Source organism: Anomalospiza imberbis, chromosome 3 (assembly GCF_031753505.1).
Source record: "Anomalospiza imberbis isolate Cuckoo-Finch-1a 21T00152 chromosome 3, ASM3175350v1, whole genome shotgun sequence".
Taxonomy (NCBI): Eukaryota; Metazoa; Chordata; class Aves; order Passeriformes; family Viduidae; genus Anomalospiza; species Anomalospiza imberbis.
The window spans coordinates 85,374,505-85,394,928 of NC_089683.1; the positions used below are offsets into that span (position 1 = coordinate 85,374,505).

A 20,424-nucleotide genomic window follows, 5' to 3' on the forward strand; every position below is an offset into this window, starting at 1 on the left:
ACCTTGTCTTGTCCACTGAGACAAAGGTAGCCTTGTCTTGTCCACTGAGACAAAGGTAGAAAATGGGTTAATGGAAGGTTGATGACATTTTTCCCATGTTCAGCTAAATAGTTTGCTTTCTATTCTCTCTAGGCACTAATGGAGAAAACTGAAAACATATTGTAATTGCCCATGTCAGGATAAAGATGATCCATTTCTGTATTGTTGTTTAGTAGCCACATGGCTACAAGGAAAGTACGCAAGTCTGGGAGCAGTAAAAGCAGAGATAACTCAGATCTTCCTCGCCTTCTTCTAGCACAGCTGACCCCACCCTCCCTAGAAGCTGAGTTCTCATCCTGCCTGCATTACTGTTTCTGTCTGACCGGAGGGCAGTGTGCTATGATGTACCCATTTAGCAGAAATGGGCAGCAGGTTGTAGGGCGCAGGGGAAAAAATCTTGAGCCTGAATTCCCTCCTTGTCTTTCTTCATTAATTTCAGTGTCAAGTATCGTGTCACTTAGGCACCGGTGACATTATGGCATGTGTACCACAGGCTTTAACTTGAAAGTCTAAATCTTCTATACTTTAATAATCCCTTTTAAACCAGAAGGGTTGTTACCTTAATGTGTTCTGACTTCCCAGGGGTCCCAATTCACCACTGTCTGGAACCTGCCCACCTTGGCAGTGATGATGCTCGCTGAGGCACTTGAGTTCATTGAAGTGCTGAGAAGGGTATCTAGAACCTTCCTAAAGACAACACCGCTGTTCTTCATTGGCTTTAGGAAAGCTTGTTGATCATGAAGAACCAGCATTATACTGGGCACAAAGTTGAGATGAGAAGAGCATAGGTTTGGGTGATAGTTCAGGGGAAAATTACCTAAAACTTTGATTTCACTTTTTTTCATACACACATGTAGCTTTTCAGTGATAATGGGCTTCATGAAGATGATGAACACTTACCAGCATGCAACTATTAACCTACATGCTGCTTTTGAGATTATATATTTGCTTGCAGTTCTCTCTGTTACTTAGCTGCTGTTTCCTCTACTAGCAGCTCCTTCGTGAGATTACTTTTGTCAGTACTTTCAGCTGCTGATGTGACTAAGTAGGACTTAATGGGACACAGTAGAAGAGTAGAATTTTTATTGGGTTTTTTGTTTTGGGGTGGGTTTTTTTGGTGTGTGTATGGGTCTTGGGGTTTTTTATGTGTTTTGTTTGATTTTTGGGGTTTTTAAAGGGTCTGGCAGGGGCAGGGCACGAATTCTTTTGTTGGAATACTCTCATGACTACAAAAGGTTGAGATTTGTCTCTCTGAGACCTGAGATCCTCTCATGACTACAAAAGGTTGAGATTTGTCTCTCTGAGAACTGAGATTTGTGGGAGATGGTTCCTTTTAAACAGAACCTAAATAATAAAATTAGTTTCCTTGCCTGGCCATTAGAAAAATTGAGTCCCAGCCAAAAGGATGTATGAAACAACAGGACATTAAAATTAAAATAAGACATTTTGTTGGCAGAACTTTTCACTTTTGCTTGGAAAAAGATGCATCTTTTAAATATTAATCCACATCAGAGGGAGAGACTTTTTTCTATACCTGGTATGCACTTCAAAGTGCTGGTTTTCACAATTCTGACAGCAAGACAGAAATCATGCTGTTAATTCTTGCTGGTATCAGAGTAGCTGTCTGATAGGCAAAAGCCCCACTTTGTAGATGTTGATGTCTTGAGAAAAGGACCTAGTATTAGTATGTTTTATTTGGGGTTTCAGAAAAGCATTTTTAAGAGTCTGGAGTTGCCCTTACATTATGACAATGATTTTGAACATATTGCATGTTGGTGAATTGTGTGCCTTTGTGCCGCTGCTTTCCTGCTTGGATGTGAAAAAGTTGCCAAGCCCAGCCTTGGTGTTCTTGATGCACTTAGGCTTTTCTGTTGTGCTCCTTGAGCTTTTCTCTGCTATTGGATCAGATGGTTTATTGTTCTAGAAGTAGTTTGCACTTCTAGCACAGTCAACTATGACAAATGCAGCATGAATGTTTGCTTTAGACTTTCAAGGAGTTAGATGCAGGCCACTAAATACAGATGACTGAAATTTGGGAAGTGGAAAAAGGGAATAACTTCTGGTTCCTTTTGTTAATGTGACTTGGTTTCTGCAATGGTAAAGTTCAGTTATTCTGCTCCCTTCCCCACACACAGTTGTAGGTGGTGATTGTGCACATACATAAAACCTTCTCCACCTTCTGCACTATAACTTAGTTCTCTAAAGCTGTGGGGTTAGCAGCATCAGGAGGTGGAAGAGTATTTGCCCATGCTTTTTTGAGGAAATGGAACAATGTTTGTAGGGTTAAATGAAACAACATGCTACATTTATTTTCACTAGAAAAGAACAAATACAAACATACTCACAGATGGCCTAAGCTAGAGGTAGCTTTTAGGTGTCTGTGATGACAGTGATGTGTGAATACAGCTGGGGCTGTGTTGTGTACCATGGTATGTGTCCTGTGGCTATGGGAAGATTTCCAGGCAGCCTGTTCCAATGCCTGACTGCTCTTTCAGTGAATAAATTTTTCCTGATAGCCAGTTGAGACCTGTCCTGGTGCAACTTGAGGCTATATTCTCTTGTCCTGTTGCTCAGTATGTTGTAGAAGAGACTCACCCCCACCTTGCTATACTCTCCTTTCAGGTAATTGTAGAGAGACTCCTTTTCTCCAGACTAAGCACCCTCAGTTGCTCCTCATAGAACTTGTGCTCCAGATCCTTCACCAGCTCTGTTGCCCTTCTCTGGCCATGCTCCAGCAGCTCAAGGTCTTTCTTGTAGTGAGGTGCCAAAAATTGAACGCAGGATTCTAGAGCTTGTCTGATTCAGTGACTCTGCAGCTAGAAGAGAACTTTCTTGCTGGTGATTCTGCTCAACTGTGGTGCAGATGAACTCAAGCTGAATAAATTCCAGTACTTGGTCATCAGTACCATCTCCTCTCCCTTGTGGCCCCTCAACTTTGCATTTTTTCTCTTCTGCTTCTTCCTGTTATAGTTAGACCAGGCAAAAAGAGTAATTTCTGCCATGACAGTTTATGGATGTGGATGGTGTTGACAAAGTCTTTAGATGTGGGGGTGTAAGAGATTGCTGATCACCCCTGTGTTTGCTGTGCCTCAGAGCATTGCTCCAGTAGATGTATCTTGATGTCACAGAATGGAGGTGGCCTCTTACTCCAAGACAATCAATATGTTATAGCAGTGGTCCTCAAAGTGGTGCATGTGCCCCAGGGGTTGAACAAGATGATCTACTGTGGTGCAGAAGAAAAGTTATATAACTTATATTTTTCTTTAAAAATCCACCAGCAAAAAAAAAAAGCACCTCACATTGAAATAAATCTTTAGTATTTAATTGAAACTGGTTCCCTGACTTAGTCTGTATGTCAGAAGGTCTTGTGTCTTGTAGAGCCTACAAAAGTGTCTTACAAAATAGGATGTTTCACAGTGTAGAAGGGCATCCTCACTAGTTCATTCACTTTCATCTGTTGCAGCTCACTTGTACCTACTTAAGTGGATTTATGTAGCATATTGTCTAGTTTTAATTAAATTAACCCTTTTGAAATAGACATGTAGCTTAAAGATTCCCTCAAAAACCCGTGGATTTCAGGTAGCACAATAGGAGCACAAGTGAATGGTAAGAATGTCAGAGCTTACATTATTAGCATGAGCTTTTCAATCAAGTAGAAGCAGTGACAGTTGGATTGGATCTAATCAATGTAGTCTAATGACACTCAATTAAGTACTTAAATTTTTAAAAGGCTCTCTTGAGCTTTCTTGTGTAAAAGCAAAATATTAAAAAAATGTACCATTGGGGAAACACTTGTTTTTCCTGCTGTGGAAAAATGGCTAAAGTAATATTAAAAAAAACCTATATGGCAGCAAACTAAAATGCTTTCCTTTGAAAGAGACACAGAAGACATTGCCAAAGACTTGAAAAAACAGGTATTAGAAGAAATTGGGCAGTGTGTGAGGGTTGGTATGTAGTAGCGTGGAAGTATAAATGTTTCTAACATGTCTCATCTTAAGGAACTTGCCACTTTTTGGTTCAATAATAAAATAACATTAAGAACTACTTAGGAGGACAGTTCAGCCCAGAAATGCACAAAGTGCTGTAGGATGGCATCAGTGAGGTTAGCTTCATAAACACAAGACTTTTAAATAGAATCTAGTTTGTAATGAGATGGGGAATGACCATGAAAATCTGTACACACCACAGCTCAGTGGTTATTTCATGGTAAAATGGTTAAAATCGTTGTCAAACCTAAAGGTGAAATACTGCCTTTTTGCTTTTACAAAAAATCAAGTGTTCTTCTGAATTTGCAGGGCTTTTCTCTGCTGACAGGTAGCTGTCAGTAGCATGTTATCTAGCAGTATTTTTGAAAAAATAAAGACATAAATATGTAATAGTTTGTGAAGCAATGTCTATATGTAACTATATGCATATGTTGACGTATGCATGCTCAATTTTTTTTTCTTCTTAATATGATCAAAGAATTTTGGAGACCACTGTATTATCGGTTAAGGCAAAGATTAAAAGATATGCTATGGAGGTTAAGAACAGCCAGTTGAGCAGGTCTGGATATGCTCCAAAGAATTAGTGTCTGTGGATTAAAGTTGCTGCTTTCTGCTATGCATAGGGTATGCAGTGTGATGCAGACCCTATGAAGTGTTGATTGAGGGCAGGGGACTGAGGTTGCATCTCAGGGGAGTGTTTGCTGCCTTCTGGCTTCACAGCCACTTGATCAAAAAGCTGTTCTAATTTTAGCAATAAACTTAAGCTGTAATTACAAATCTAACCAGATAGAGTTGTTGCTTTGAAAATAATTGGGGTAACATTGTTAGCATTGGTTTATTGCATCTAGTAGGAAAGCAGGGACTAGGATGTCTTGAGTTCTGCATTGATGCAACTGTGCAGCCTTCACAGGTTGCTTAAATTTTAAGCTTCATTCCCAGCTTATAATTAGAAAGGTCTTCAGATAATTTTACGTGGGCATACTGGAATTTTCTGCCTTTTTACCTTTGAGACTTTTACATGAAATATACCTCAAGATTGTAACAGATGGCCAGAAATTTACAATAATCCTGTATTATAGGAGACAACAGTCAAAGAAGTATATGCAGCTTTGTTGAACAGCAAAACTTGTCTCTTTGTCCCCATCTTTCATGGGCTGCAGTATGAATCAATGTGTTCAAAATCAAGGGCTTCTAGGCCTTTCTTCCCCCTCTTCTATTTCCATTGCAAATAAGTCCTGCTGAAAAAAAATCATAGCTTAGTTGCTGGGGAGAAAAGTGTCTAGACCAGGTTGTGAATTATTTAAACTTTTGTGGATTGTGGCAGAAAAAATGCATGGTGCTGGGTCTTGCCTATGTCTAACTAATCCCAGCTGCTGCTTGTTGAGGTTTGGGCTATTCTGCTTTCCAAGACACTGTAATGGAATAGGTTAGTTGAGGACTGTGCTTTTAAGTTCAAACCTTAGCTGGCAGGGCAAATTGATTGTAATACCATCTCTAAAGTGGTTTGGTTGTGCTTTTGAATTTTGTCTCTGAAAAGTGTTTGGTATTCTGATGAATATTGATTAGTCAGCATATATGTGTATATCTTTGAAGTCTTAAAAATAGTTTTGTTTCAATACTAATTAATTTCCTAGAGCCACATTTCTGAACTAGACTGAAGGCCACATGGTAGAAGTGAAGTGCATCCTCTGCTTGGGGACAGTGACCCAGAATGACCTGGCATTCTCCAGGATGGGAATGTGCACACAACCAGTTTCCTTGCAGCAACTGTTGTCATGCAATATCATCATGCATGGCTTACCTCAAGACAAATTACGTACCTTCCTGTACATGGAGTAAAACTATTGCATGCACTTATCTTAGCATCACACTGTCTTCTGGCCAGGCTGGCCTGTCTGTATGGCCCAGGAGCACAGACAGTGGAACCTTGCTCTGCAGATGGACTGGTGCTGTTGGCAGGGCTGTAAGTTCCACACTAAGATGTCTTTTGCTTCAGGTTGCCATTGGTATGTTCAACATGTTGCACTAGGATGCAACACATGAGTTTGGTTGTGGGTTCATGCTTTTCATGCTGTTGCTTTTCTTTGATCTTTTCTTCAGCTTGCCAGGTAGCTCTGATGGTCCTGGGCCATGGGATTTTAGCAGCTGCAGGCTAGCACTGTTGGTGAAAATGATGACCCCGAATTCTTGCACCTATTCCCTGGTTGTCTAAATTCATCCAAGTATAGGATGCTTGAAATCTGTGTAAAAAGGAGAGGAGTGGTACGTTGTTCGTACTTGGAAGGAGGAGCGCTGCTATTTGGTAAGCTAGTTTATGAACCATAGAAAAGTAAAGCCACCTTAATCTCCTCCCTAGGCCATGTGCAGTCTCCATCTGTGCACTGAGGCTTTCAAGACCAAGCTGGCTTTCAACCTGAGCTGGCCCATCTTTGTGTAGCAAGTCAGACCATGTACCTTCAAGGATTCCTTCAAGGAGGTGAATGGAAGCTTTGTCTTTATGCAGGAGAGAAAACCAGCATTTCTATACATAGAAAGTTACTTTCTCTGAAGTGGGTAGAATTTGTTCTTTCAAAGAAGGATAATCTGGAAACAGGTCTCAAAATCTTGAGCCTGGGCCATACTCTATTAGAAAACTGTCTGCACTGTATGATAAACTAATACAGTATATAAGTATGTATCTATTTAAATTTGGGCACCTGATTCATATGAGAAAAATCTTAGTATAGATAAGCTTTAAGTTGGTATTCTCTTACCACAGCTAATTGTGAAAAATACCTGAGTCCCTTTACCTTAACCAGCTAACAAGAAAGCATGTAGCCTTGTGATTTACTTGGAAGCTAATTCTGTCTTGGCAATAGCTCCACTTTTCTTGCTAAACCCAATGTGGAAGTAACATGCACTTTAGTGGCTTTCTGACACGTTGTGGAAACTGAGTTGAATTTAAATTGTGTGTTGTGCTGCAAAGTCTTTTCTGTGCTGGTAACTGGAGGATGGACAAAAGTTAGTGGAATTTGTGCTCTTTGTGCTGGTGGGCTTGTCAAGTCTTACCCAACTGCATCCTAAGCAAATCTTATTTTTGGGGCTTTATACTGTGGGAACTGAATTGGTGGCTGCAAGAGTAGGGAACTTATGTTGTTTTTCTTCTGTTCTTCTCCTTGTATACTGGATTTGCAGTCTGCTTACTCTAATTTTTCTTTTCACTGCATTTCTGTGGTAGGGAAGAATTTTTCCTTCTAGCCCTTTACAAGTAGTGCAGTGTAGCACAATATCTGTTTTAACACACTGTGTATTGCTGGATGCTTACAGTGGCAAGAAGCCTTCTGGAGATGTTCTTTCCCTTGTTTCTGATCAGCCCCAGCTCTGTTGTTCTGACTTGCATGGATGGGCATGTTTGTTGTCAGTACCTGATGATGGCAGAGGCAGCTTGCTTTCCTCCCCCATGTCAGAGCTTAGAGGTAGTAACTCCTTGCAGTGGGCTGTAGCATGTATGTAAATGGCTTTTTATCAGCCTGTTCTATCTGTGTGACATCTCCCACGATAAACGCCCCCGTAGAGACTGTGTTAGTATGGCTCTTGCAGTTTGATTAAATGCTGCTTGTATTATGAATGTCAGTGGATTGTACTGCTTTTTTTTTTTTTTTTTTTTTTTTTTAGGGCCATCAGCCTACTTTGCACTTAAGGGGAATGGCTCTGAAATGCAAATTTCTCAAAATTTATTTTCACGTAGGGATACTTTTGGTTTATTCTTTTGCTGTAGAGAGAGTTAATGAGCATTTTTTTCCCTTCACTCATTACAAAGTTACAGGGTTGGAAAACGGAAGCTTCAAAATAATAGGAAAACAACCCATGATATAAAGACAGAGACTTCATAGATGAACTAGAGACAAAATCTGTTATATCTGAATCCTGTACAAGGTGTTTGTCAGAAGGAAGAAGAAAACACAGATTGGGCATTAGTTAAAAGCAGCAAAATTATTGTCATCCCCGTCCCACACACCCTGTCAGTTTGAAGTAAATTCAGTCCTCCTGTTCTACTCTGGTCTGTATTTTCAGAGGTGAAAGTTACGAATGTGTATTGCTCCAAGATACATATCTTTGAAGGGAACAGGTTGTGTGCTTCTGACTTGAGAGAGGACAGACGGAGTGGGAAGCCACCTCTTGAGCTTGAACCGGGGAGGCCTTTTCCCAACCCACTGAACTAACTGCTTATATCTGGCTCAAATGTAAGACATGAGATAGGGAAACTTCTCATGGAGTAACCAAGGGGACAGAACAAATGTTGAACGTTAGAAGTAAACAAAGCTGACTGCCTAGGAACCTCATCTGGGTGCTCCAGCATGAGCAGCCGGACTGTATCATACATCATGGGGGAAGCCTGGCTGCCTGTTGTTGCCTCACAGCAGTTTGTTGCCAAGACTCCTGGAATGAGCCAAGTGAGGTGCTGTGCCTCTCGAACTGTGGAAGTATGGAAAGCATGGTCGATGCCTGTGATGGGTCCTTCCACATCCCTTGCCACATGCTGGAGCAGTTGAAATTACTTCATTGGAGAGCTCTCTGGACAGCTGAATTCTTTTCTTCTTTTGTCAGCTCTGTGGATCTATGTCAGGAACACTAGAATTTTGTATTGCATCTTACATATTTGTCATTGTTATTAGGGAATGTTCTGTATAAAATTTGTCGGAAAGCATGTGCTGAACTTTTTGCAACATTTGTTGGGCTATGAGGTGTTGTGATTGGTGAAGATCCAAGTTTTCAAGCAGTGATATCTTGTAGAGATCTAGTGTGGCATAAGAACCTGTACCAATCAGAATAAAACTGGTATATGGATATGTAGCCTATCCAGTTAGATCTAAGGATATAAAGGGTGTGATACCAGACAAGGGTCTGATAGTAGAAATTTTTAACATAGGGACCAGTAGGTGTGCATCTTCAGTTAACATACTCTGTGTTTGTTGGTGGTGTTGGATAATGATACAAGAAAAGTTCAGTAATACAAAACTCAAGAGTTTTTTCCTTCCTTTGGAAGGGAATGATTTTGTGGTTAAGAGTCTCTTGTGCCTTGCTAAGAGCTTGCTGTGTGTCCATGAGCAATCTGCATGTACTCAGATTTTCCAAGAGAGGCCTCAGATTTTCCAACTTTGTTTCTGTATAATTTTCCAATTAGGGATTTTTTTGTTTGTTTTTTCCCCTCAACACTGCTGCTTATTGAAAGCTTCACTTGAAGTAGCAGATGCCTAGAAATGATCAAATTCAGTGCCAGGCTGGCATTGAATTGAAGCACCCAAGATCTATAGCCATCTTTGGAAATATAGGCCATAATTTCTCTGTTTGCTGATTCCTACCAAAGCCATTGTGTGCCCTGTCTTCATAAATTGTTTGAAAGGCAGGAGTGTGCAGTGGCACTGTGTGTTAGAGCAGCATGACAAAGATGCCTTGCATGTGTAGGACTTGTATTTTCATGGGGGTAGTGTCCTGAAAGTCATCAAATCAAGAGAGAAACCACATGTGAAAAAGTCTTCCTGTCAGCTGGTAAATTAAGAATGATATGGCCATACTGCTGTTGGTGGGCCTCAGTTAAAGAAGATGTTGCCATTTTGCAGGTTTGTCACTGGAACACTCAACCAACTCAATTGCCTCACGTTCTCGACTGTGTGAAAGGGAGGAGGAAGTCATGGCCTGTTTTGAGACAGCATGTGTTATTGCCCAGGTATACTTGCAGGACCTTGAGAAGGTAAGAAGAAATGTGCTTAAGGTATTGCCTGGTGGCCTGGGTGGAATTTCCAGGGGTTTGACAGCAAAAATAAAAAAATTGAGAAATATCAAGTGATTGTAGCAAGGAGTCTGAGAACAAGTTGGAAGAAGTGAGGTGTCTCAGTAAAATCATTTGCAAAACAGCAGTTTAGCTGGTTTCTTCTGAGAGGTCTGGAAATAAGTTGTGCCTGTGGTGAAGCATCAGATACTTCAGATACTCACAGGTTGCATCTGAATTTTAGCCCTTACTAAAGAGGAACTATGAACTTTGCATGGCAAGTGCTGATGTGAAGGAACTCAAGGCATTTTACCTGCCTGCTGTGTAAATGATACACAGCAGTGGCTATTGAGATCCCTAATGAGCTGAAAGAAACCTTTTTGGGTCAGCCATAACAGTTTAATTACCAGTGCTTCACCTTCTCCAAGTGAACTTTGAGGAATCCAGATCATTAGAACCTAGGTCCTCCATCCCTGGAAGTGTTCAAGGCCAGGGTGGGGCTCGAAGCTGCCTGGTACAGTGGAAGGTGTCCCTGCCCATGGTAGGAGAGTTAAAGCTAGATGATCTTTTAAGGTCCCTTCCAAACCAAACCATTCTATGATTCTGTGATTAATAGCAAGTAGCTGCTTATCCAGTGGTTGGTAGGATGGATACTAGGAGCCCTTCACTGAGCCATCAGATAATAGGTTCTGCTATTTGCTGGACACATGCAAACTTTGCCTAGCTGGGGACGTACCACATGCTTCCATGCCCTTCCTATGCCACACATTATGCTTGACATCAGCAGTACTGATGGCAATGCATTATTATCTGTCCTGTAACTGAAAGGCCTTTGAGCTTCTGACTGGGTACTTCTGCTTTTCTTAGTAGCAAAGGTGTGTTTCTGTTTCAGGTTTTGTTTTTAATTGCATTGAAACAAGAAAAAATAAGCTTAGTGCATGTATAAAAATTCATCAAAAAAGCCAACTGAGAAGAGGCCTGCTCTGTTTCTCTGCAGAAAAAAATATGGAGTAGTCTTTAAATTGAAACTATTACTGTCCTTCCATTGTGGAAGGATGAGTTCCTGCTGGTGCTGGACGCTAAATTTCTTTTACTGACAGCTTGGGTCTGCGAAGAAGGAAAAGGGTCTGACCTGTAATTCATTCACTTAGACTCATAGAATCAGTAAGGTTGGAAAAGACCTCTGAATTTACTGAGGCCAGCTATTAATTCAGTACTACCATTTTGCCACTAAACCATGTTGCCAGGTACCAACACCATATGCTTTTTGAACATTTCCAGGGATGATGATTCCACCGTTTCCCTGAACAGCTTGTTCCAATGCTGGACCACTCTCTCAGTGAAGAAATTTTTCCTTATATTGCAACTTGAGGCCATTTCCTCTTGTCCTGTCACTTGTTACTTGGAAGGACACTGATTCCCCACCTCTCTACAACCTTCTTTCACATAGTTGTCTCTGGACACAGAGACAAAAATGCAGGATTGATGACAGACACAGTAGAAGTTCATAGTCCTTCTTCAGTCCTAGGTGAAAAGCCCGGCTTTGGAGAGGCAACTTTCAGCAATGGAAGCGGCTTTTTACCAGTAAGGAAGCAAAACCAAAAAAGATTTGATAGGACAAATAGAGGAAAGGTTAAGATTCTTCCATCAGGACTCCTGATGGCTTGCTAACTCTTAACAAATATTTATGTTGTATTGAACTAGATAAAGCTACTCAAACATTTTATTGCTCTTTCTGTGCAACGTGCTGGGTCTTTGTAGTTTGAGTGGTATTTCCCAAGCTATTGGTTTTAATATGTAGCTTTCTGCTTACTTTATTAAAGTAAGTAATGCTTAAGTAATAATGGATGGTGTTTCAAAACTCATGTTGCATGCAGAATATCTCATGAAAGTCATTGTATAATTTATTTTTAAATTGATTTTACAACATTTTTGAATAGCTGATAAATGTAACATTTAATTGTTGAAGACGTTACTGGCTCATGAGGACCTGGCTAGTTCTGACAGTTATCTGTATTCCAAGGTACTTCTTTTTTCCCCTTACAGACCTTAAACAACACACATTCAAGGAGTATTAAGGGCAGCAATGTGACTTACTCTGAGTTTGAACTTTCCTACTTTCTGGAAGCAGCTCTACAGAGTGCCTACGTGACTCAGTTAAAGAAAGGGTAGGTGGATGCAGATATTAATAAAATTAGATAATATCGCATGTTTTGTCTCAGATGAAGACTAATTTTTTTCTTATGTTCTGTTATGACTTTTGGCTGCTCACCTCAAATATACTCAGTGTCCTTCCCTTTCTTCTGTCTGTGTCTCTCCGTCTTTCTTAAGAGTCTTAAGCATCATTTTTCCAGACCTAGAAGTAGGGTGGAGTAGAACAATATTCTTGTCTTGACTCAGCTTTGCTCCCTGTGGAGACAAAGGGAGTTTGACTGTAAAGAGAGAGTGGAGTTTACACTGCTGTGGGCCCTTAATATTTTTAGCATCTGCTTTAGAGTTCAGTAAAATCTTACAGGTAGTGTATTTCATGTGTTTTGTGGTTTTTTTTTGGTTTTTTTTTTTTGTTTTTTTTTTTTTTTCCCCTAAGGTCTTAAATATCCCAATCAATGCCCCAAATCTGTGTGTTTTTACTATGGAGAGTATATGTGGGAACAGTGCTGCTCCAGGGTATTTATTATGCCTCTGAAATACAGCTCCCAGTGAACTTCAGAAGGGCAGGAGGAGTTAATATCTACAAACCTACAGAGAATTTTATGAGCTTACAGTGAAAAACCTTCTCAAGATCAGCAGAAAAGGCACAGTGAGTGCCCACTTCCAAAGGCCATTGGTGAGGACATGCTGTCCCCTAAACCAGGCCGTGTCTTCAAAACATAATTAACTCTGGTTATCCAATGGAGAGATTTTGTCATGTAGGAGAGTGTCTCTTCAGCATGTGTAAACAGTACTTCTAAGACTCCATCCTTCCTTAGTCTTCTTCTTGTACCATATTATCCCATTTATTATCAAGGAGTCATATTCTGTGTTTCTCACTACAAACTGTGTTCACAAATATTTAATTTTGGCTTTTTTTTTTTGCCTTCACCCCCAGTGAAAGATACTTTCTTTCCTTTTCTTCACTTCTTTTCCTGCTGAGTAGAATGGAAAAGAAAGCAAAAAAAAATAGGGAAGATTGAAAAGAAGAAAACTAGGGGAAAAATCAGTTTAAAAACAGTTTAAATCCTTCTGTAGAAAACTGATACTGTTTTTTGATTCTACTGGAGGAGGAGCTTGCTTCTTCTTCAGGGCTTTTTTGCTATCTTTTTATCCCCTGAGGATGACTTTAAATGCAACTCTGAATAGCTGCTGTTCTCCATGCATGTAGAGCAAAGCTGTACTTGTAAGCATATCCATGAGATGTGCCTTCAGGTCAGCCTTGTTTTAACCTGGAGGCTTACAAAAACACAAAGCTCAGATGTAGTAAAATGACCCCTTTAGTCAGGCAAATGCAAGTTTATGTATAAAGCCAAGTACGAACTTGTAAAGCATAGTCTCAGTATCTGCTTGGTATGTGGTTTTCCCAGGTGAGCTGGGGGTTGGCCAGCTGTGGCACAGTATGTGCCTTCTTAACAGTCTGCCCTTGTCAGGGCAAACAGAAAGCTCAGGTCTTGCCAGTGAGCTCATTAACTATGTAGTAAAATAAAATCCCATTTAGAACATATGGCACTGATATCCTCCAGGCACCTTTTGAATATAAAACTCATGTTCATTTTATCCAGCAACATTGTAAATTTAGTCTTCATTGGTGATGAGTTCATTATATCTAGCGGGATATTTTGCCCTTGCTGTGGGCCCTGCATGCTCCCTTCCCATATTATTTTAATGATAGCCTTAAACAAAAACCAAATCCCAAACAAAAACAAACCACAAAAACTCTACAGGAATACAATTTGAAGCAAAATACATGTGTGAATTAAGGCATGCTTTGATTATAAGCTGAATTGCTGCAATAGCAGCAACATGTTCTCTGTAGCTGTCTCCTAATGAAAGAGCGATGGAGCTCCTACAGCTGGGATGCGAGTGGAATCCCACAGGCTCCTTACCTCCTGCAGAGCAAGTAAGAAACATCAGCCAGGATTGGAAAGTCTGCTGGGATGAAAGCAGCCTCGTGGCAACTTGTCCGCACCTGCAGCTGATACTAATGTGTGGTTTCTGCCACGAGAGGGCATAAGCAGCATTGGAATATATTATGGAAAGGAGGGGGATATGCAAAGAAGCTTTTTAGGATGCTTCTTGACTATAGTAGATTACTCCACCTGATACTGAACAGCTCAAAGAAATACATTTGTTCCCCTTGTTGCTTCCAGCGTGTTCAGGTAGGAAATAAGCCTTGGATGACGACTGCTCAAGCTGTCAGGGGGTAGGTTCTATCAGGTGGGATGTCCTTCCCCAGTGCTACATGTGTACAAAAGGAATAGTGTTTTATTCTTGTCTCAACAGGCAGAACAGCTCAGGGATACAAGTGCTGTTGTTACGCTTTTGTTCCTGCTGGCAGGATCAGATATGCTCTTCTCGGAGTATGGTCAGGGATGCCCTTTTCTCTTGCAGTGTGCAGTGGAAAGAAGACACCAATATAAAAGAAAGGTCCAGACTCCCCTTCAGGTGTTGAACTGCCAGCTGTAAGGACCAGCAAGTCTTGCAGCTGTAGAAGTCACAGATGCTTTTAATGAGATGCCACATAAAAACATTGTGTTGCTGAAGATGCATTTCCTGCAGTTGTTTGTCATGCTGGGACCCAAGAAAGCTTTCTTTTGGTCCTCTAGTGAGGAATGTTGATGCTGTGGATGCAGAACATAGGAAGGTAGATGCTGTCATACTGTAAGAGGCAGCCAGTTGTCTTAAGGTTATCGTCTGCACTAGGTATTGGGATTTGGTTGGTTTGTTTGTTTTGGGTTTTTTTCTGATGCAGATGTATGAATATTAGGCTCATTTCTTACTGCCTTTTCTTCTTGTGTCTGTGCATGAGCAGCTGTTTAAGGAGAGGATACGGTTTATTAGAAACCTGGGTGAGGTGCAAAGATGCAAAAGGAGGTGGGCAGAGGCGGTTATGTTGCTGCTGTTTCTCTGCTCCGAGTACTGCTTTACTCTGCAGAGGTGATGCTGCTAACTGCCATGTAATTATCTCAAGATGGTCTGTTCTATCTGTCAGCAACTCATTGTTTTAGCAGTAAATGAGTGGGAATAAGAACATGATCTGCTGGTGACCATGTTGTTGGGGGACTGTCTTTGCAAACCTGTATGTCCACAGTCCACTCCTTTATTGTCAATATTTTTCCTGGCAGTTTGCATAGAAAACAGTGTACTTCTTTATTTTCTAGTGTCTTAACATTTTATGTAATGTTAGCCAAACTATATGACATAACTCTGATATGACTTCTTGACTGCTTTGATTTATTGACTGGTAATTAATCTATATTAACAAGGTACATGCACACAACAAATTTTTATGCCAAGCTGGACTAACTGGACTTTCATGTTGCTCTTTGTCACAATTTGTGCCCATGATTGTCTGTGTTCATTTTTATTAGATTAGCTGTAACTGAATCCTAAACTGCTCTTCATCATGTTTTTTTCAAATGGTGCTCTGACCACTACTGTGGCTAAAACTAAACCCAAGGCAGTTTAATGATCATGTCATTTTCCCTTCCTGTTTTTCCTCGTTTCTTTTTCTGGCCTCTTAGCAATACAGTAGGGGCCTATGGACTCTTCCAACTAATTTCATTTCATGGTCTAATGTTCACTTATGATGCCATGGCTTGAGGCAACATTACCTGGCATTTCCAGGTAGTCCTCTATCCAAGTCCTGCAGAGGCTCAAGATTGTTTAGTTTATAATCTAAGTAAGACCAAGTGTTTGCACCATGGATTGCCAGAGGCTTTATGTCTGCATCCTCATCCAGTCACCTACATAGCATGTATTTCTTTTTGTGAAATACATACTTTTCTTTTTGTGAAATTCTTAAGGTCCTAATTAAAAAAAAATCCTTTCAATTGCACATTTAGTATTATAAAGGGCATGTATTAATGCAACAGTGAGTTCCTTATTGTTGAGAGCACAGCAATTCATATGCTCAAAATGAAATGTGCTCAGATGGTCTCCTGGCTTGGAACAGTAGAGTGGAAAGACAAACTCCTGTGTTTGCAGGCAGGTGTGCTCTGTCTCCTGTCACAGCTCAGTAATGTTCGATAAAGTTCAAAATGCAAAAGCTGCCAAACCAAATCCTCAGTCCTGTAGAACTGGTATTGTTGAGAGCTCAGGGGATGGAGTGAGTGCTCTTTGATAGGTCCTGACCACATGGGCAGCTATCTGGGAGGTGGTGAGTGCTGGGTGCTCCTCCTGTGCTTCCCATATTGCACTCCTACATTCTGTTAAAGTCTTCCTAAGCATTTGTCATGTACTGCATGATTCCAGCCCTGACTACTGACAAATGGGCAGCAATTTGCCATTTATTCTTTCATCCACTTCAGTGTGTCTGTTCCTTGTTTTTCTTCTCCCCTTCCCCCCACCCTAGAGCAAGGTGTTTCTGCCAGGAAGCTTAACTTGTTTTATGGCCTTGTCTAAAATGTTGAACTGTAATGGTGCCTTAGTTTTCTAGGAACAAAACTCTAATTTTATCACATTCTGTAGGTTTTTCTTCTCTGAAGTATGTGCCAAATGTGAAATTCATTGGCTTTGCAAATGGTCACTAGTCTTCTTCCTGATGTTGGTTAATGCAATTAATTGGCACTTTATTAAGACAAATATCATTATGCTAACAAGAGACCTAAATAAATGCAGTTTTGAAAATGCTGTAGAACTGTTATGCTTCATAACTCTTCTGTCCAGCCTCCTAAGGAGCCCATGGAAGAACAGAAAATGCTGTTAGTTTTCAGTAATCAGGAAGAGCAGTTGGGCAGCTGAATTTTGTTTTGATGGAGGAATTTATTAATTTTTTCTATCTGATAGTAAATGCCATGTAAACAGTTCTGTTGGATTTGGTCGCTACTTGTGCATAAGGTCCAGAACTGCATCTTTGTGGGTATAGTCTATTCTAGAACCACAAAAAAGCCCCTGGAGTCTTGGCCCTGTCATTGGAGTGCTTGCTGTAGTATTTAAGTCCAACTTAAAAAAAAGTGCTTTGAGTTTGTAAAGAGGAAAAAGGGTAAAGAACATTTTTTACTTGGGAGAAAATGGAAGGAAAAAAGACAGCATCTGACTTTTCTCTACAAGTCTTCAGGGTTTTTTTTGCTCGTGTCTTACTTTCTTGCCTGCCTGTATGCTGCCCATGGTTAGACAGTCTACAGATTACCTCACAATACCCCATCTCAGTTTCAAATTGCTCGTAAGTAAGGCCATATGCATTTGCATTCTGTGACATGACTACAAGCTTTAGGGTGGCATTTTATGTAGCCAGTATTCATGGTAAACATGATGACATTTTTATGTCTACATCTCCAAAATAATTACCTTTTCTTTATTGTCATCAGATGTTTGCTGTTGATTCTGGAGTACAAGAAGGTTTGCAGTGCATGAAAGCAGGCACAAGTGCAGTTTGTACTGCTTACCCTCAAAATTTAATCAGTTTGACAGAAAAGGTTTTTATGACTTTGTTTATAAATGAAATTTAGCTTTCATCTGCACAGAAAATTCTGGATAAGCTGAAGTGACAGTTAATGTACCAGTACAACTGCTTATTTTGTTGTCTTGTACAACATTGCTTCTTTTCTGATAGCTTGTATGTCTTTGGGTAGCTTTGACCCAATAAATGTGCATTGAACCATTTTGCAGTTACTGTGATGGTAGGCCATGTCCTTAGCCTTGAACAGCTGATAAGCTGCCAGTGTGTTAACTGATGTATACAGTGTTTAATCTTTCCTCTCTGCATCTCTCTGAATGCACAGACGCAATTAAGATAGCATTTGGCAACTAGTCAGCTTTAATTGTTCATGGTGTATGCAGAATAATATGATTTTTTTTGTTTTTTAGTCTTACCCTCTTACTACTGCAAGTTAAGCTGTGCTTGCAGACAGTTACTGCAACTTAGCTGCCTGATAATTAACTGTTTAAACCACTGTAATTTCATCATGTGCCTGGACCATCAGACACAAAGCATTTAAGCACCACCTAAAAGAAATTGTCATTTAAGAGCATCACATAAGCTCAATATAATTCAAACAAGTACAATCTGTGTGTATGAAGAGGAGATATGGATGCTTTTAAGGAGCAGCATCTGCTTTATAAATATGAGCTATGAAAGGCTTCCAAATGTCCCCTCTGTTCATCAAATGTGAATGTGATCTTCTCTTAGGAAGCCATCTGGAGTAGGCAATGCTACAGTCGCTGCCTTGCTCTGTGCCATTGTCCTGTCTGTGCCTGAGAGTGACTTGTCTTGCTACTGCACACTCAGTGTTAGTGATTGTTTCATGGGTTGTTTGAACTTCAGGTGTGTTGCCGAGCTTTGGCACATCATAGAAATATTCTGTCTCCAGTATGCTGGTTTTGAGGGTTTTTCTTTGTTTTTGTTGTTTTTTTGTTTTTTTTTTTTTTTTTGGTTTTTTTTTTGTATCTTCCCCATAGAAATATTGTGAAAGGAATGAGGAGTCTTCGAGAAATACTACGGACTGTAGAAACAAAAGTTACTCAGACCTTCAAAATGGTAAGAGAATGGGAGATGGGAGAGTGGGGCAGTCTGGTATGCAGGAATTCTCTTGATTGACCAGTGCTGTAGCACAAAAGTGTATTTGTCCTCACTTGATTGATTGCTGGCTTTTTTTAAACTTTTTTTTCTTTTTTTTAACTTTTGGAAGTGATATGTCAAGTGATCCCCTTAATTCAAAGACCTGCCCAATTCAAATCTCCAGGCTTTCAGACCTGGGCATATAGGTTACTTTTGTTGGGTTTGTGTTTTGTTTTTTGTTTGATTGTTTTGTTTTCTTGGTTTCAGTGCATTTTCTAGCCCTAGTAGAAACAGAGACGTTATTAGTTTCACAGTGCTGTCCTCAGGTGATGCTGTCTTGTTTTCTTCTCAGTTTCAGTGTGCATGCACGCCTTTCTGCATTTGCATGTAAAAGCATTAAGTATTTCTGTCTCTTGCAACAAGCAGTGCTTTTTTAGACTGACATCTTTCAGTGTTCTTTCTGTAAAACCCTCTTCAATACACTACGGAGTGATTTTAATTGTTTTAATTTTTTCTTTTTGGTGTTGGCATTCTGCATCTTTGCATCCATTTATCCTGAATGACTCATGTAAAAAAATATTTATGTGCCTGTTGAACTTCTTGGACCTTTAACTGGTTCTTCCCTGTCTCCCCTTGGAGAGATCTTGTCCTGAAGTTACTCAGGAGGTGACAAGGTCAAGAGCTTGCAGAATAACAGTCTTGGGAATGAAAGTTTTGCAGCCCTGAAAGCATTGATACTCTTACAGCTAAGCTTGTACTTTATTCTGCTTTGTGTTTTGTGTCATTCCAGAGAAGTTGGGCAGGGGAGGTGGGCATGGGTTTGTGTAGCGTTTTTGAGAATACAGATGGATGTGGAAGCTTGTGCTGCAAATTAGAAGAGATGACTTAAGTGTCCACTCAAATGGTTGTATCCTTTTCCAAACTGAGATTGGGGTTCAGCAGTATTTTTGTGCTTGCCTGTTTTATCATTTTGCTGAAATGAGTCTAGCCATCTGCTGCTCCTAGACTGTGACAGAACACGGCTCAATTGCTCCTGTCCCTGTGCAACTGGGTACAGCTGTACAGCACCCCTGGGGGATTTATCCCTTAGGGGAACTCTCAAGGTGCTCATTCAATAGCTTTTACTGAGATTTAGAAGTTGCATTTTCATTTTCTTATTTATTTTTAAAGAGCTGTCAAGAAGGCAAAGGGAGGATTGTGCTTAATTAAATGAGTTTTTCAAGCATGAAAGTAAAACACATGATTTTTTTTCCCCTAATTTGTGGGATCACAGTGTTCTTCAAGCATAATGATGCTTTTTGTAGCCAAAGTCAGTAATAACTTAAATCAGAGTCTTGCCCTGTTCTGGTTTGTTTGGTCTTATTCAAAACAAGAGTACAGCTACTGTACTGTATGTTAAAATTAAAGACACTAGAAGTATTTGTTGCTTGCCTTCTGAATGGCTTACCACAAACTATACTCCTCCTTTTGTGTGAACCAGTAGAGATTTTTGTATTGTTGACAAATTATTTTCCCTCCCCTCTAGGACTGTAGGAAAAAATATAGGAGAGTTGACTCCTCAGGGTAAAACTGACTAAATAATTACACACTGAGATGATAAAATGATACTGGCTAATGTTGCCGTGCCCTAGGCCATTTTGCTCATAGTTACTTGCTATAAAAAGCATAGAAAAGCTCAGTTAGAAACAGACAGCTTTCTGTAACTTGTCAGTAGCAGAGCAGGGAAGGTTTGGGGTTTCCAGGGAGTTATACTTGGTGACATTTATTTGAGACACCATCGTACACACAGACCACTGCCATCTATGAAGCCTCCCTTTATGATGTTTAACAGGTGGTACTGTGGTTGCATTGTAGACTAATCCGGTGAATTCATGTGTGGTGAGGGGGGTGAAAATCAGGAGCCTTGCATCAAACCAAGTTATTTTACTGAAGTTGGCAATAGGAACTTTAACCTAAGT

The 20,424-nt window shown here is 40.2% G+C and overlaps 1 protein-coding gene across 6 annotated transcripts in view; it reads left to right on the forward strand.

Annotated features, from left to right (window-relative positions):
- The window catches only part of TTC7A (tetratricopeptide repeat domain 7A), a 205,865-nt gene that overhangs the window by 10,916 nt on the left and 174,525 nt on the right, over nt 1–20,424 (forward strand). For 4 of the 6 annotated variants that reach the window (XM_068185514.1, XM_068185513.1, XM_068185512.1 and 1 more), the window contains 3 exons: nt 9,626–9,756; nt 11,821–11,942; nt 18,367–18,445. In XM_068185514.1, the coding sequence (XP_068041615.1) occupies nt 9,626–9,756; nt 11,821–11,942; nt 18,367–18,445 (332 nt within the window). Of the gene's footprint in view, nt 1–6,814; nt 6,839–9,625; nt 9,757–11,820; nt 11,943–18,197; nt 18,233–18,366; nt 18,446–20,424 lie in introns of those variants that run through there. The other 2 variants (XM_068185516.1, XM_068185517.1) reach the window with 2 other exon arrangements.